The following is a 16,632-nucleotide window of genomic DNA, read 5'->3' as shown; positions in this document are numbered from 1 at the left end:
TGCCTTTTGGCATTGGCATACCCATTGGTAGGATCAATGCTTACAGCGGTACCTCCGGTGGAAAGCACAACCAAGATGATGATTCATCAAAGACAACAAGACAAAAAACTTTCAACTCATAAAGCAACACATTTTATACATACGAGTGATTTTCTTTACGGAGTCAAATTAATTTCTATGCATCCTTAATTAATGGATTCCTTTGTTTTTGTTTGTTTTATTCAAGCACCTGACTTAATGACTATTCTTCTGTTGACACGCTTCTGAGTGACTTTGTCATCAAGCCACTGAGTGAGCACAAAGCCAGCCTGACATGTGACTAATTGCCGCCATTTGACATCGATTGCTGCCATCATGTATCGGGGAAAAAAATAGCGGACTTGTAGAATCGTACGAACAAAATACAACATAATCCTAACGTATGATCCAACACACAGGTTGCAAAAAATTCATGTTGGGAGGTTCAGACAGAAGCAAACAAAGTACCCACTTGCATCCTAACTTGCAAACTAATTGACAAGCAAACTGCAAACGAACAAACTAACTGGCTAACAAATCAGCTAAAAACACACCGACATAACTAACGACAAACGAATGTAGGACAAAGGTAGCAGCAACCTAACCGACAAATGAATTCAAATCTAAATGACCAAACAAATTAAAAACAAACATACCAAGCTTACAAGAAGCAAAACAATCAACTAGCCAACTAATTAAATAACTCAATGAACAAACTAAAAAATAATCACCTAAACTAGTTAACTAACAAACAAACACAAAAAAGCTAAAATCAAGCAAAGTAACGGACTGAACGAAGTGAACAAACAATATAAAGTAAGTAAACAAATGAAGGAACCAAACACAAAAACAAACAAACAGAACTACAGTTCCCATGATGCTTAGAGTACAGATTGTGGATGTAGAGAATTGGAATATTAAAATGGCAATATCATATTTTGGAGTGTTATGCAGTGATTGCGTTTTGATCTGACAAATCTTAAGTAAGTTTCATCAAGGGTAGAATCACTACAGCTTTTGACTGGACTGAAAAAAAGTGCCTCATGGCTCACTCTTCGGATCTAACAAGTGACGCTGGGAACACCGAGGGTAGGTAGGATTGCAAGGTTTATAGTGTGTCTCTCTGGGTAAATATTCCAAATGAATTTTTATTTATTATTAAATTATTAAATAAATGTTCAATGTTAATTTTTTATTTTTCAACACAAAATAAGATGGGAAAAATAAATAAGCAAATCAAAAAACAAATTAAACAAATTAAACCTTCATATCAAGGCGGCGTACAGAGTCTATATAGTAGCAGTTTAGAAAGTGAAAGTTAAGTTTGTGTGAAAATGAAAGTTAAATAATATTTACTATCGATCGTATGCAAGTGCACTGAGATATTAGATAATACTAAAATCTAACAATATGCATACAATAAATGCTTTATGCACCTTGAATGTACCATTCAGACATTTTTAATGCTCTAGGCCTTGACGGTACTTTGGATTCACCACAGTATTTTTGTGGGTGTGTTATAATAATGTATATAAAACATCCGCCTTTAAAGTGACAACTCTTATGCTTGTCCTTGCAAAATGTCAGCGTGTGATGAAGTCGTCAGCGGTGAGCTGCAGTGCGAACTTCATTACAGTCAGTGTGTAGTCGAGTAGTACGGCGTGCACGTCACATGGTACAAAGTAGTAAATATGAGTGATGGGGGGAACCCCTTTGTAAGGTGAAATAAGGGTCACTTGGGGACTTGCACCTGTCTGATTATCATTCACTCTTTATTTGTTGGTCGGTCTTTTTTAACCGTCAGCGCTTCTCTTGCCTCCTTGGCCTTTTACCTGGAAAATGTTGACGTGCTGACAGGCTGCCAAAGCGGAGCCTGCAGCTGTTTTTTTTTTTTCATTTTTTTTTTATATGTCCAAATTAGCTGGAGCACACATTTCTATCCTATTGAACACAAATCCATTCAACAGTACCGTCGTCTAATTGACTCTTTGCCTTCGCCGCTAGCTTGTGTCTGTATTTTTATTTTTTATTTTTTTTATGCCTGCGTGTCGACGATGTTTCATGTAATTGTGCGCTTTTCGGGAGGATTCAATTATGGTTGGGAGTGTTCCCCGCTCAGCTGAGCATGTCATTATTACACACCACAATTGTGTGCAAACAACTGCAACAAGGTTATACCGCAGTAGTAATATTCTTTGGCAATGACGTTCGTCCTATTACGTCTCTACTGTAAAGATGATGTTTTTATGAAAAAAAAAAAAATTAGGACGGTACTCAGCAGAGCAGAAACAAGACAGGAACCAATAAATTGAATCAGCAGTTTATACACATACTGTATGGTAAATACATGCATTTTTATATTATTTGCTGATAAATTAAAATAAAATGTTACTTGAAAAAACTAGAATACCACAATAGATAGCAGATCTGCATCATTATGCAATGTTTGGTGGAAATATGTTCCTGTTCACTAACTAAATCGAATCACGCGATTTGGTCTCAAGTCACAAATTTTGATGACTTTGGACTATAATAACCAAAATAGCTATGGAATTATACAGCAAAAAAAAAAAAACATGCTTTAAGGCATTGCATGTATTGTGTTCATTGTATTCTTCGGGTAATATACTTATAGTGCTACCACACATTAAAATTAACAAGAAATTGGTTGACAATTGGGCGGCACGGCGGACTAGTGGTTACCGCGCAGACCTCACAGCGAGATGACCAGGGTTCGGTTCCGCCCTCGGCCATCTCTGTGTGGAGTTTGCATGTTCTCCCCGTGAGTGTGAATGGTTGTTTGTCTATATGTGCCCTGTGATTGACTGGCGACCAGTCCAGGGTGTACCCCGCCTCTCACCCAAAGACAGCTGGGATAGGCTCCAGCACCCCCTGCGACCCTCGTGAGGAAAAAGCGGTAGAAAATGAATGAATGAATGGTTGACAATTTGTAATGGAAATAATCTAAATGGGAATCAATCAAAGGTCGAAGAAGAACAGGATTTGAGTGACTGTATTTGATCCCATTTCCCTGTTCTTCGCTTTGCCTTTTCTCTCGTGATGCACCTGAAAGTGACAGCTCTTCTCATTAACTTTAATTAAAGCGTGGCAAGTGCTCGTACGCAGGCTGTGTTTTTTGTCCCAGGAAAAGGAATACCACCTCCACAGACACATAGACCCCCGTCCTTCATCACCAGTGAAGGTCTAATCTTATCTGCGGCTGGTGCATGCCTCTTCATTAATCACTCCCCAGGTCCAATCCAATGGTGACTGATGGCTGACGCGGCCTTGTCCGGATCATCCCTCAGGTGCAGAGAGGCGCTGTTGAAAAAAAAAAAAAAGTAGGGTATAGATCTTGAAGGCATCTGTGCATGTGTAAACAAAAGGTGTGCCATGAAGATTTTTTTTTTACATTATATGTTTTGACATATCGTAGGGGCATCAATGGGAACATTCAAATGGGTGCCAGCAGGAAGCTTTAACAGCCGATAGAACGACTGGGATAGTTTGCTCTTGTAGCGGCAGGATATAAATGGTCCAAAAGATGGAACAAATCAACCTTAGGTAGCCCCCGCCAATCCATAGTAATCAGTGGGACTGCATTGAGCTCTCTGCTTCATGGACCAGCACCAATCAGCAGCGCAAACACACATCTGTCATCTCCAGCCCTGATGGAGGCAGGCAGTGTGAGTGAAGTGTGGTAATTACATGTGAAGGGTGGCAAGGGGCGGTTTTTGTGTCATACTCACCTTTTTTTTTTTTTTTTTTACATCGGTCTGTCAACCTAACAAAACTATAGCGCACCATAGCGCACCATATAGAACACCATACAACCAGCATCATATAATCTATACTGTGTATCCGCACATTTACGTGTTCAATACTCATGACCCTGAAAATTCAGATTTTTTGTTGTCAAAAAATATTTTTGATGCAAAAAATTTCATTTACTGTAGGTTGATAATAGTATGTACATACTGTATAATATGTTATTATAAAGTATAAAGTCTATTGCTTCTTTTTAGCTTTTCTTCCTGGTTGCTATCTGATAAATCATGAATGATCAGAAATGTTCAAGGTTTTCAAACTGTATTAAGAAATAAATAATATATTTTAATAATATTTTTTATTTGATTACAGCGCTGGACTCTTATCAACATGGAGGAAGATCGAGGAAAGAGCCCAGAAGGAAAGCAAAAAGAGCATATAAGGCAGGTGCCACGCCCCTCAAGAAAGATAAAGTGAAAGTTAAGTTTGTGTGAGAGAGATAGAAAACAATGCACATGGTGTGTGTTAGCGTCTTGTCCCAGTATTCTATGAATCATATCTAAGTGTTGTGCAAGTTTGATTGTGCTATGTGAGTGTCAAGAAGGCCTTCTATGCGGAATTTGATGAAAATGCACTGATGCACTATATAAACACACATGTATATGATATATATATATGCTCCAGATTATGTTGTAGTGTAGAGGATTGGATATGTTTAAAGACAAAGTATTAGAATGTAATGATTAGCTTGGTTTGTTGCTTTAGTAATACAGTCATCCCTCGTTTATCACTGTTAATAGTTTGCAGACCTGACCACATTAAGTGAATTCCGTGAAATAGTGTTTTTTTTTTTGCAAGAGTATAGAAAACCTTTCTGACCTAAATACAATTTTTGCCATTATTAGAGCCCTGTAGACAAGAAATAATACTACACTTTTAACTCCTATTTTTTTTCGTTTATGACACACAAGAAATGTTCATCGCTTCAATCCTAGCTTGCTACCGAGCTCACCAACCAGCTAACTAAAGGGTTTGAAATGGAGTAGGACAAAGTAACAAGCCAAAAACCTACCACTTCCACACCAAATTGGAGATGTTTTTGGAGAAACCCATGCAGTGTGACGGTAATGTCGTGCCATGTCTCATTAATGTAACATTACTGACATCTAGTGGCCAGAATACTACATATAACTTGTCTTTCAATATTTTTTGACTAATAATAGGCCATATTCAGCCATTAAACAGTGATCAATTGTTAATTAATTTTTGAAAAACAACGATAGAGTGAGGGAACTTGAGGGAACAATGTTCAAAACCAGGATGTAGCGAGGACTGTAATGATGTTACACATTATTATATTGCGTTTTGTATATTATTGATGGTTTATGTAATTGTGATGTTATAGTTGTGTTATTATGATGTGGGCTCAGTTGCTTAAGTGTCCACTGAAGGCCCAGCTCGGAACCAAATGAAGGTTGTCGTAATGCGATACCCTCAGAGTGCATACCTGCACAACATCCAGTATTTTGCACAAGCATGTAGCATGTGCGTTATTTCTTGCTTGATGGCAGCTCCACTGCACAAAATGAGAAGCGAGGACAGAGCAGCTTCACCCTAAAGGACATGAATAATGAGCCATTTGGCAAAAGAGGCACCGCTTCTCCCAAATGTTTCAAAATGTGACTGCTATATTTGTGATTCATAGCGCAGATGACTTTTAAAATCTTCTAGCAGGGAGGAAGGCGGAAAAAAAAAAGAAAAAAAAACACAGTGCTGTGGAACAGTGGTGTCTGGAGGTTGTTTGGGCATCACAATGAGGGTTTTAGTTTGTTTTTGACGTAATTGATGCTTCGCCTATGTGGTGGCAGCCCCGCCATTGTTTATTTATGCTAATGACTGTGATGACCTCTTTGGTCCACAATCTAGCTGGGAAATGGCAGCCGCTGTTGCGGGGGCGGGGGGGGGGGGCGGGGGGTAGGGGGGGGGGTATTGCTTTCAGTCCAATGCCTCCGTTTTCCACACAGGTTGGGATGAACTGAAAAAAAAAACACAAAACAAAACAATAAATAAATGATTCTAATAATAAAAGGTGCTGCCGTGGTTGGTGCTGAAAAGAAACCCAGTTTCAACTTTTGATGCTGATTAGCAAATATTGTCATGGCAATCAACATTGTTGATTTGACACAAATTACAATAATAATACACAAGAAATCCGCACGCTATAGCAGCGCCATGGTTTCACTTTTGCAAATAACAGCGGCCCGCTAATGGCTATTGAACAACTGTCTCCTGCCGCAACGCTGGATTTGATTTTTATTGATACCCTAACCTAAATGCCACATTTTGACCTCATCAACCGCACGTTAACGAACATTGATTTATACGTTTGCTGGATTTTTAAAATTAAATATTACCAATGAGAGCGTGCCATTGTTCTCACGTCAACTACTGTATATCAGAACTAGAGAAACGGATCATATTTATTCATATTCATCTGCGCTGTACAGACTGACCTTGAAACTGAAACTAGGGAAATGCAACAAAATGGAGAGCATACAAGCGTATGCAAGAGTCAAATTGCAGGTTGAGTACTAAAAATGTGTACATGTTGGTAGGTCTGCATTATATTTTAATGCAAAAGAAAACAATGTGAATCTGAATGATTGACTCCACAAAAGCTTGTGCTTTTTTTTTTGTAGGATGCCACCACAAAGGCGTACTTGTTAGAACAAGGAGGAAAACTGTGATGATAACCATAGAACGACGGCTATGTTGACCGTAAAAAGGAATAAAAGAGGAAGACAAATGTCAACAATGTTAAAGGTGAGTAAACTGAATAAAGTTTTACTGTACAGCAATTAACGTTTTTTTAATTTTTTTTTACACTGGTTAGATGGTGTGATGATAACCATAGAACAGGAAATGGAAGAGCCTACAACAACAGAAAAGGTATTGCTCTGCAAGCAAGCACCCTTAAGATACCCCTTCATTATTAGGGGTGAGTCATTTTACTTTAGTTTTATTGAGTTGCTATAACAAGAGTAACTAAATGTATACTGCAAAGTGTACATTAAGTGTACAGTGTCTGCGCCTGTGACCAAAATGAAAGGTGAATGTTCCATTTTTGGTATATTTTGTACTGTTTTGCAGTTAACTTCATATTACACTGGATATGACAATGTGCGGTTATAACCATAGAACAGCCTACCACTCACTTGCGGTTACTCTCAAGGCTACTATAAAAAGGTCATCTTCCTAGGTGTCGGCGAGTTTTTTTCTCTCAAACTTGTACTTTTCAAACTCAACAGGAAATGAGCGTGTTGTCGGGATAGAAGAAGTAGTACAAAGCCGATCCCCCAAGGTGGATTATTGCTAAAAAAAAAAAAAAAAACATCTTTGTGCAAATGTCAGTCATGTAGGGCCACAGTACTTTCTTTCAGTGTGAGCAGATAGGTCTGACTGTGAGTTTTTTGTTCCCACTTCCCAGGAGAGTGGCGTACATGCTCAGTGGAGAGCGCTCTGGCCGTACCCTCCTTGGAACATATCGATCAGGAATGGCTATTGGCATTAGTCCTCTGAATAAACACTGTTCTACTGACTCATATTCCCCACTGGGCCACTCAATGGACAGAAAAATCCTTAACAGCAGGTTTTCTTTTTTTTTTTTTTTTTTTTTTACCAGCTCAGCGACAGCAAGCTTAATGGCACCGCAGGAAAAAAGGAACAGGAAATGTCACATTTTGTTAAAAGACTTCTTTCTTCTCTACATTTTTTTTCTGCAAAAGAAAACAATGTGAGGCATCGGTTCACTGAGAATCTGAATGATTGACTCCACAAAAGCTTGTGCTTTTTTTTGTAGGATGCCACCACAAAGGCGTACTTTTTAGGACAAGGAGGAAAAACTGTGATGATAACCATAGAACGACGGCTAAGTTGACCGTAAAAGGAATAAAAGAGGAAGACAAATGTCAACAATGTTTAAGGTGAGTAAACTTAATAAAGTTTTACTATACAGTAATTAACATTAACGTAATTTTTTTTACACTGGTTAGATGGTGTGATGATAACCATAAAACAGGAAATGGAAGAGCCTACAACAAAAGAAGAGGTATTGCTCTGCAAGCAAGCACCCTTAAGATACCCCTTCATTATCAGGTGTCTTCAAAGGGTGAGTCATTTTACTTTAGTTTTATTGAGTTGCTAGAACAAGAGTAACTAAATGTATACTGCAAAGTGTACATTTAGTTTACAGTGCCTGCGCCTGTCACCAAAATGAAAGTGAATGTTCCATTTTTGGTATATTTTGTACTCTTTTGCAGTTAACTTCTTATTACACTGGATATGACAATGTGTGGTTATAACCATAGAACAGGAAGTTGAATTTACTGCAACATAGGGCTGAATCTAATTATCTAAACATTAACAAACTGATTCATAGTAATGCAAATAGTTGCTGTATAAGAAAAGAGTTGTCGACCTATTGCGATTTCAAATGGGTTGACATGCTTGCTCGTGATTGGCTCCTGCCCGAAGAAGGAGTGGTACAGTATTTAAATAATTTAGTAGTTTTCATTTATTTTCTACCGAGAGACGCAGGGGTGCTGGAGCCTATCCCAGCTGTCTTCGGGCAAGAGGCGGGGTACACCCTGGATTGGTCGCCAGCCAATCACAGGGCACATATAGTAGACAAACAACCATTCACACTCACATTCATACCTATGGACAATTTGGAGTCGGATTTTGGAATGTGGGAGGAAACCGGAGTACCCGGAGAAAACCCACGCATGCACGGGGAGAACATGCAAACTCCACACAGAGATGGCCGAGGGTGGAATTGAACCCTGGTCTCCTAGCTGTGAGGTCTGCGCGCTAACCACTTGTCCATCGTGCAGCCCTCTGTGTTAAATAAATCCTTCATTCATTTATTCATTTTCTACCGCTTTTTCCTCACGAGGGTCGTGGTGGTGCTGGAGCCTATCCCAGCTGTCTTCGAGGGAGAGGCGGGGTACACCCTGGACTGGTCGCCAGCCAATCACAGGGCACATATAGACAAACAACCATTCACACTCACATTCATACCTATGGACAATTTGGAGTGGCCAATTAACCTAGCATGTTTTTGGAATGTGGGAGGAAACCGGAGTACCCGTTGAAAACCCACACATGCACAGGGAGAACATGCAAACTCCACTTAGAGCTGGCCGGAGGTGGAATTGAACTCGGGTCTCCTAGCTGTGAGGCCTGCGCGCTAACCACTTCAATTTATTCAATATTGAATCTAATTATTACCAGAATTATTTCTTAAGTCTGGTAGCCATTATAGAATGCAAGTAGGGGAGCAGCGTCCCTCGGCAACCCATCTTGGTCCCGAAAGGTGTCTTTAAAGGGTGAGCAGTTTTTTAACTTTAACTTATCTTTGTTTGTATGACATTTAAAAAAAGTCAAAGTGTTGCTTAAAACACAAAGCAACAAAGGTTGAAAGTCGGCGACAGATTAATTCTCTTTACATTTTTTCCCCCCCATGGGAAAACATTATTTGAAACATAGAAAAATGTGACATTTGAGTTTTTCCACGCTACAATAAAATGCTGTTTGTTGTTGTGGGACTTGTTTGATGTGGAAAACGTGTGGATGTGGGTGTATGGGAAAAAAAAAAAAAAAAGTGTACATGAAGCTTTTTAAAGGCACATTAAAAAACAACACGCTCTTTTGTTTCATGTTTCCCATGCTGCATAACGAGGAAAAAGCAGCGCTTTTAACACCTAAAAAGTCCAAACGATTGCTTTAGACGTCAGGAATCCAAACCAAAATCACTCTTGGAATGAGTTTACAAAGGCAAGTCATTTTTTCCCATATATCATTTATTTATTTAGTAATTGATTTATTTGTGTATTAATCTATTAGCTATGTATTTAATATTAAATAATGCACAGTCCTTGGTGGTGAGACGTATGATAAATGGAGGGCTGGCTCAGTGCTCCTTTGCTTTCTGTTTGTTTGGAATATAGGGCAGTACAGTTTGGGTGCTCTTATCCGACACAGTTTGCGTGCTGCTGTTTCGGAGCAGTTTTTTGCGGCAGCCGGGGTTCAGGAGGCCTTTCCTGGGTAACGTGTGCGCTCCCATCATGCTTCTCGCCGATGGGGGGACGTAAGAAGGGTCAAGGCAGTTATGGAGTAGCGAGTGCTCGGAGGAAGAACGTTTAGGGGCGATCGGCTCAGCTAGGAGGCTCTGCTCGCCATCGCTGTCGGGCGTGGCGCAGCCGCTTTTGTCGTCTCTTAGGTCTTCTTGCTCTTCATCGTCGTCGTCGTCGTCATCGCAACACAAGGCGTGGTAGAGAATTTTATCGCTGAAGCGGACCCTCTCCCTCGTCTTGTGGGAGTGTGTGGAGCTGCTCGCTTCCTCGCTGGATGAATCTGGAGTGATAATGCGAGGTCCATTCGGGATCGGGAGCCCGCCGTTCATTTGGGAGTAAACGGAGGCGGTGGCGCTGGGAGGCGGGGTCGGGGTCTGGGTGGGTATGGTCCCACGACCTGGCTGCGGCCTGGGGTAGCCCATAGCCGGTTCCACGGACACGCGGGCGCAAGCGCCGGCGGCCTCAAGGTAGCTGCAGAACTCCCAGCTGTCGGACAGCACGTCAGCGTTGAGGAAGTCCAGGCGGAATGCTTCCCCGAGGCCACGCTCGCTGCTGGACGTGCTGCTGGCTGTCGCCACCGTCCAATCATCTTGCTCCAGGTCGAAGTCAAAGTCCGACGTCAGTTTGTCGATCTGACCCACCACCTGCGAGAGAAACAGGATAGGCGTCAAATGAAGAACGTATTTCCAGGTGGTTTCAAAGAACATGCTAAGCTAACTCAAGTAATGTTTAAAGGCTAAACTACTTCCTGCAATGAGAGATTATTATTTTATTATTATTAGACATTATTAAGAATCTGTGGTGAGCAAAAAACTGTACAAATATGCTCCAGAAAATCATTTTTCTGGGAGCCTCCAACTGTTTTATGTTCTCTGCTCACGGTGCCACACTTTGAAAATCCCTGCAAAAAATAAAAAATAAAAATAAAAACAAGAAAATCCCTGCAACGGCCAATTTGTACCACGCTTCACCCTGTCTGGCATGATTGCTCATGCACGACGGCCCGACCCAGATCGATATGATCCGTCCTTCCATCAGTTATTAATGATGACCACTGCTGTTAACATTTTGATCAAAAAGTGTAGATTTCAAGAAAAAAAACTACATCTCAGTTTTGTGATATAGGTTTAAAAAAGTGACTTTTTTGCCCTGTGATTGGCTGGCGACCAGTCCAGAGTGTACCCCGCCTTTCGCTCGAAGACAGCTGGGATAGGCTCCAGCACCCCCTCGACCCTTGTGAGCATAAGCGGTAGAAAATGAATGAATGAATCCTATAATGACTGCATACCATTCATTCATTTTCTACCGCTTTTCCGCACGAGGGTCGGGGGTGCTGGAGCCTATCCCAGCTGTCTTCAGATGAAAAGCAGAGTACACCCTGGACTGGTCGCCAGCCAATCACAGGGCAAGAAAGTCACTTTTTTTTGTCTATATGTGCCCTGTGATTGGCTGGCCACAAGTCTTCGCTTGAAGACAGCTGGGATAGGCTCCAGCACCCCCAACCCTCGTGAGGAAAAGCGGTTGAAAATGAATGAATGAATCCATCCTATAATGACTGCATACCATTCATTCATTCATTTTCTACCACTTTTCCTCACAAGGGTCGCGGGGATGCTGGAGCCTATCCCAGCTGTCTTCGGACGAAAGGCGGGGTACACCCTGGACTAGTCGCCAGCCAATCACAGGTCAAGAAAGTCACTTTTTTTTGTCTATATGTGCCCTGTGATTGGCTGGCCACCAGTCTTCGCCTGAAGACAGCTGGGATAGGCTCCAGCACCCCCGACCCTGAAAATGAATGAATGTATGGTATGCAGTTGTTATAGGATTCATTCATTCATTCATTTTCTACCGCTTTTCCTCACGAGGGTCGGGGGTGCTGGAGCCTATCCCAGCTGTCTTCAGGCTAAGACTGGTGGCCAGCCAATCACAGGGCACATGTAGACAAACAACCATTCACACTCACATTCATACCTATGGACAATTTGAACCCTGGTCTCCTAGCTGTGAGGTACCCACTTATTATAGATAAAAAAAAAAACCTATTTCCGTCTGTGATTAAATGTGATTAATTGTGAGTTAACTATGACCGGAAATGTGATCAATCACAATCAAACATTTTAATCGATTGACAGCGCTCTTTGATTTTGCCAGTTCTGCTAAAACCATGACATCAGTGCTAATCTCATCAATGACCAGCATTATTGTTTTAAAACTGGTGGTTACGCTTACGGTCCAGTTCTGATAAAACTTCTGTTTTGACATCTTTTCTGGAACCACCATTTTTGTTTATACCGTAAACTTGTAATTTTGTCTTTATGTTGTCCTATCCTGGTAAAAGTGCTGCTAAGGCAACATGCCTACAAACGGCTTTGTACTGTATCAGTGTTATCAAGCTTGTAGTCTCCAGATCGAATGCTGTTCTGACAAAACTGCTGCTAGTGCAATAGCAACACTGATGTCTTCAAGGTCCACTATTGTCGTTTACAAAACTTGTTGTCACATCTTGATGTTGTCCAGCCCCGATAAAACTGCTACATCCTTGCTAATCTCTTCAAGGACCGCCATTGTTGTTTACAAGCATGCAGCGACTTACAGTATCTTGTTTTTCCAATTCAGATTCAGAACTGCTGCCAAGGTGCTAACGGCGCTTGTCAATATCATCCAGTTCTGATGAAAATGCTTCCATGGGAACATCAAAACAAATATCTTGTTTGCAAGTTTGTAATTGTATTGATTTTGTACAGTAATGGTATCAAAAATCACGGATCAGGGTGGGGACAACCGTTGTTGACGCTTGTGTCTCCACATCCAAACCACGCCCAGCTGTTTACTTTATCTACTCAATGGATGCTCGTCATCACAGAAGGCTGCAGTTGGAATGAGCCAGACAGGAAGTTAATGGGAATACCACAAGGGTGATTTCAAAGTAAAACTCATTGGAACCTGTCTGGTTTTATGCCACAAATATGGGCCTGTTCGAGTTCGATTCCACCCTTGGCCATCTCTGTGTGGAGGATGTTCTCCCCGTGCATGCGTGGGTTTTCTCCGGGTACTCCCACATTCCAAAAACATGCTAGGTTAATTGGCGACTCCAAATTGTCCATAGGTATGAATGTGAGTGTGAATGGTTGTTTGTCTATATGTGCCCTGTGATTGGCTGGCGACCAGTCCAGGGTGTACCCCGCCTTTTGCCCGAAGACAGCTGGGATAGGCTCCAGCACGCCCGCGACCTTTGTGAGGATAAGCATAGAAAATGAATGAATAAATATGGGCCTGTTTTTATGGGCCTCAAACAAGGCAATGTTTTTTTTCAGCAACTCTGCTCAAATTATGAAGTGAACAGATTTCACTAAACTTTGTTGCAGTAAAAAAACAAACAATAACACTTGATTTAATTACTGAATGCATAATTTACGACCACATCAACGCGGAGTGTTTTCATTTGCCGATGGATTGTTGTCAAGCTCGCCAAACGCTGATTGAAGGCGCTGAAATGTCAAGTATGGAGAAGCTTGTTGTGTGCATGCGGCGGACCAGTGCAAATCCAGCTTTAAGACCTCTAAAGTCATCAAACATCCAATGATGACAAAGGCACAGGTTAACTCTCAGGTAGTAATAAATGAAATGCTTTTACTTCATAAGCTTAGCAGGTGAACAAAGGAGAGCTCTTCTGGTAAAGTCAACATGCATTGGGTTTCCACTAGGCAAGATGGAGATAGCTATGTCAGCTATGTAAAATATGGAACCTTTTTCACAGGAATCCTATAAAATGGCTGCATCAGAGTCATAACAAAATATTCAATATTAAGTTGGTATGCTGCACGGCGGTCAAGTGGTTAGTGCAAACACCTCACAACTTGGAGAACAGGGTTCAATTCCTCCCTCGGCCATCTCTGTGTGGAGTTTGCATGTTCTCGCCGTGCATGTGTGGGTTTTCTCCGGGTACTCCGGTTTCCTCCCACATTCCAAAAACATGCTAGGTTAATTGGCGACTCCAAATTATACGATAATTACATCAAATTTTATGTAAAGGGATATCAATTTGAGAACATTGGGCCATTATTAAAAAAAATATACAATACAGTCAGCAAGCATATTTGTATGACTGTTTTGTTTTATTATTAGCATATTAGCTCTTAAACTCGCCTACAAATGTTCAGCAAATACAAAATATGAGCAAGTGAGACGTCTCACAGTAACATATTTTTGCTCAAAATAAGATTTGTTTATTTACGATACTGGTTTTAAATTCTAAATGTTTGTGAGTAAAAAGCCCATTTAGGAACATTCAGAGAAGATTATTATTAAAGAATTGCCTCAATGCACTTTTCCTTCATGAAATGTACGAATGGAAAGACCTAAAAGAGAAATAGTCATAAAACATTTCATCCGAATTGCAAACCTAATGTCATTTCATTTCTGTTTTATAACACATTTAAATACATAGAAATTAATGATTATATTACAGTAAATATTATTTTATTACAATAATCTAACTATTTCCACAGTTTTGAATGTTTAATGTGATTTGCGATTTGTCCTACTTTTTTGACGGTCATTGAACGCACCGATGCAAAGAGGGCTGTATGTGATGTATTTGGATGTATTTTACCCCTTTTTCTTTCACCTCATACTTATTCCTGAATGCTGATACTACGTGGGAGTACATAACACGTTAACTATGACATGATTTTTTACATGATTTTGACTGATTTTTCAAGGCACACAGAATATTGCGTTCTCGGGCTATATAGACATGGTATATACCAGGGGTGGGCAAACTACGGCCCGGGGGCCACATCCGGCCCGCCAAGTGTTTGAATACGGCCCGCCCAATCTTTCCAAAGTATTTCATTTAAACTCAACATACAACCTGGCATCATGGCCTGAGCCAACCTTTTGATGGTTTTATCAATTTCGTTTTTTGACATGGTCTGTTGTTTACAAAGTGCTCCTGAAAAAAGGGACACAAGCACATAATAATAATAATAATAATTATTAGATTATTATTACATTATTATTAGATTATTATTAGATTATTATTATTAGATTATTATAATTATTATTAGATTATTATTATTAGATTATTATAATTATTATTAGAACTATTATAATTATTATAATTATTATATTCATGCTAATTATTATATTAATTATATATAATATTATTGTTATATTTGCATATTTTACACAATAATAATATAATAATAATTATGTTAATTTTATTGTAATTATTATAATATTTTATTATTTTTAAAATATTTAAATATAAATATAAAATAATAAATAATAATAGCGGATTGCATGACAATTTTACAGATACAATAATACCAGGTGGACTGTTACGTGTAAAATATATAGGCTGCCCCCCCCCCCCCCCCCCCCGTAAATTTTGTCATATCAATGCGGCCCGCGAGTCAAAAAGTTTGCCCACCCCTGGTATATACCAAAAAAAAAGATGATACTCTCATCTGTTTGGACTACAAAGAAAATATTGTCGATGTCGCCATAGCAGCAGTTTTTCCAGTACTGAACCAAACAGAGAAGCTATTGCGAGCTTGTAAACAACAATGGTAGTCCCCAAAGAAATTAGTATTGATGTTGCCATAGCAGTGGTTTTATCAGAACAAGGCTAAAGGACTTCAGGTTTGTTGACATTAGCGCCAATATCGCTCTAGAAGCAACTACAAGCTTGTAGACATCGGTGGAACTCAAAGGGATTACCGATTACGTTTGCATTAACGATGATGTCAGACCTTACAAATATTAGCATGGATTTTGCCGGAATAGTCGGAATTGTGACACAGCTGTCCAATCAACGCTTTGTTTTTTCTCTGAAATCCCGAATATTGTGAATGTCTGTGCCTCCAGCCGTCTATCCCATGCGGAGTGAAGGGTGCCTCATGGTGAAAATGTCCCCTACCGCAGTGTCGACTTGAATCGTCATTTGTTTTGTTTACTCCCAATGTTAAATTCTCGGTGTGCAGCTGGAGGCTGGAAGAAAGGGGGTGTCTATTCCCTGTGGACTTTATGAAGCCATCACTCGATAAAGTTTATGAAGCATTGGCAGCATTTCCTGGTGACTGAAGAGACTTCATTTGCAACACAGTTAAGCAATATAGTAAAAGAATGGCAGTCAATCATCTTTTTATGACTTTTTTTTTAACTTTAATGACGACAATACTCACTATTCTATATGCGGGATTTGTCATTAAAATCCAAGCAGTAAACATGCAAGAGTTCCTTTTTTTGTGTGTGTATGCCTTGTAGGGGTGTAATGGGATGCCATAATCATGGTTCAGTACATACCTCAGTTTTATCATTTAAAGGAAAACTGCACTTTGGGGGGGTCTGCCCATTATCTACAATCCTTATATGAAACATGGACACACGTCAATCAAAATATGTACTATTTGCGTAAATATATATAGATGTTTGGCCTACTAATAGGCTGTATTCTAGAACAAAACAACATTCATTCATTTTCTACCTCGAGAGGCGGGGTACACCCTGGACTGGTGGCCAGCCAATCACAGGGCACATATAGACAAACAACCATTCACACTCACATTCATACCTATGGACAATTTGGACCTAGCATGTTTTTGGAATGTGGGAGGAAACCGGAGTACCCGGAGAAAACCCACGCACGCACGGGGAGAACATGCAAACTCCACACAGAGATGACCAAGGGTGGAATCGTATTCTGGTC

At 40.2% G+C, this 16,632-nt stretch overlaps 2 protein-coding genes across 2 annotated transcripts in view; one reads left to right on the top strand and one right to left on the bottom strand.

Annotated features, from left to right (window-relative positions):
• The first annotated feature begins 7,934 nt into the window (after positions 1–7,934).
• LOC131139141 (lysyl oxidase homolog 1) overlaps positions 7,935–16,632 on the top strand; it is a 232,520-nt gene continuing 223,822 nt past the window's right edge. Inside the window, exon 1 of the mRNA XM_078795859.1 lies at positions 7,935–7,954. The gene's annotated coding sequence lies outside the window, so the exon portion shown is untranslated. The remainder of the gene's footprint in view (positions 7,955–16,632) is intronic.
• The window catches only part of insyn1 (inhibitory synaptic factor 1), an 81,644-nt gene continuing 74,205 nt past the window's right edge, over positions 9,194–16,632 (bottom strand). Inside the window, exon 2 of the mRNA XM_078795862.1 lies at positions 9,194–10,564. Coding sequence (XP_078651988.1) covers positions 9,758–10,564 — 807 coding nt within the window. The 3' untranslated portion in view covers positions 9,194–9,757. The remainder of the gene's footprint in view (positions 10,565–16,632) is intronic.

The sequence above is a fragment of the Doryrhamphus excisus genome, linkage group LG13, assembly GCF_037039965.1.
Source record: "Doryrhamphus excisus strain RoL-2023G ecotype Guam linkage group LG13, RoL_Dexc_Guam_v1.1, whole genome shotgun sequence".
Taxonomy (NCBI): domain Eukaryota; kingdom Metazoa; phylum Chordata; class Actinopteri; order Syngnathiformes; family Syngnathidae; genus Doryrhamphus; species Doryrhamphus excisus.
Note: the sequence above shows the minus strand (reverse complement) of the source record. Positions and strands in the feature narration are given on the sequence as shown.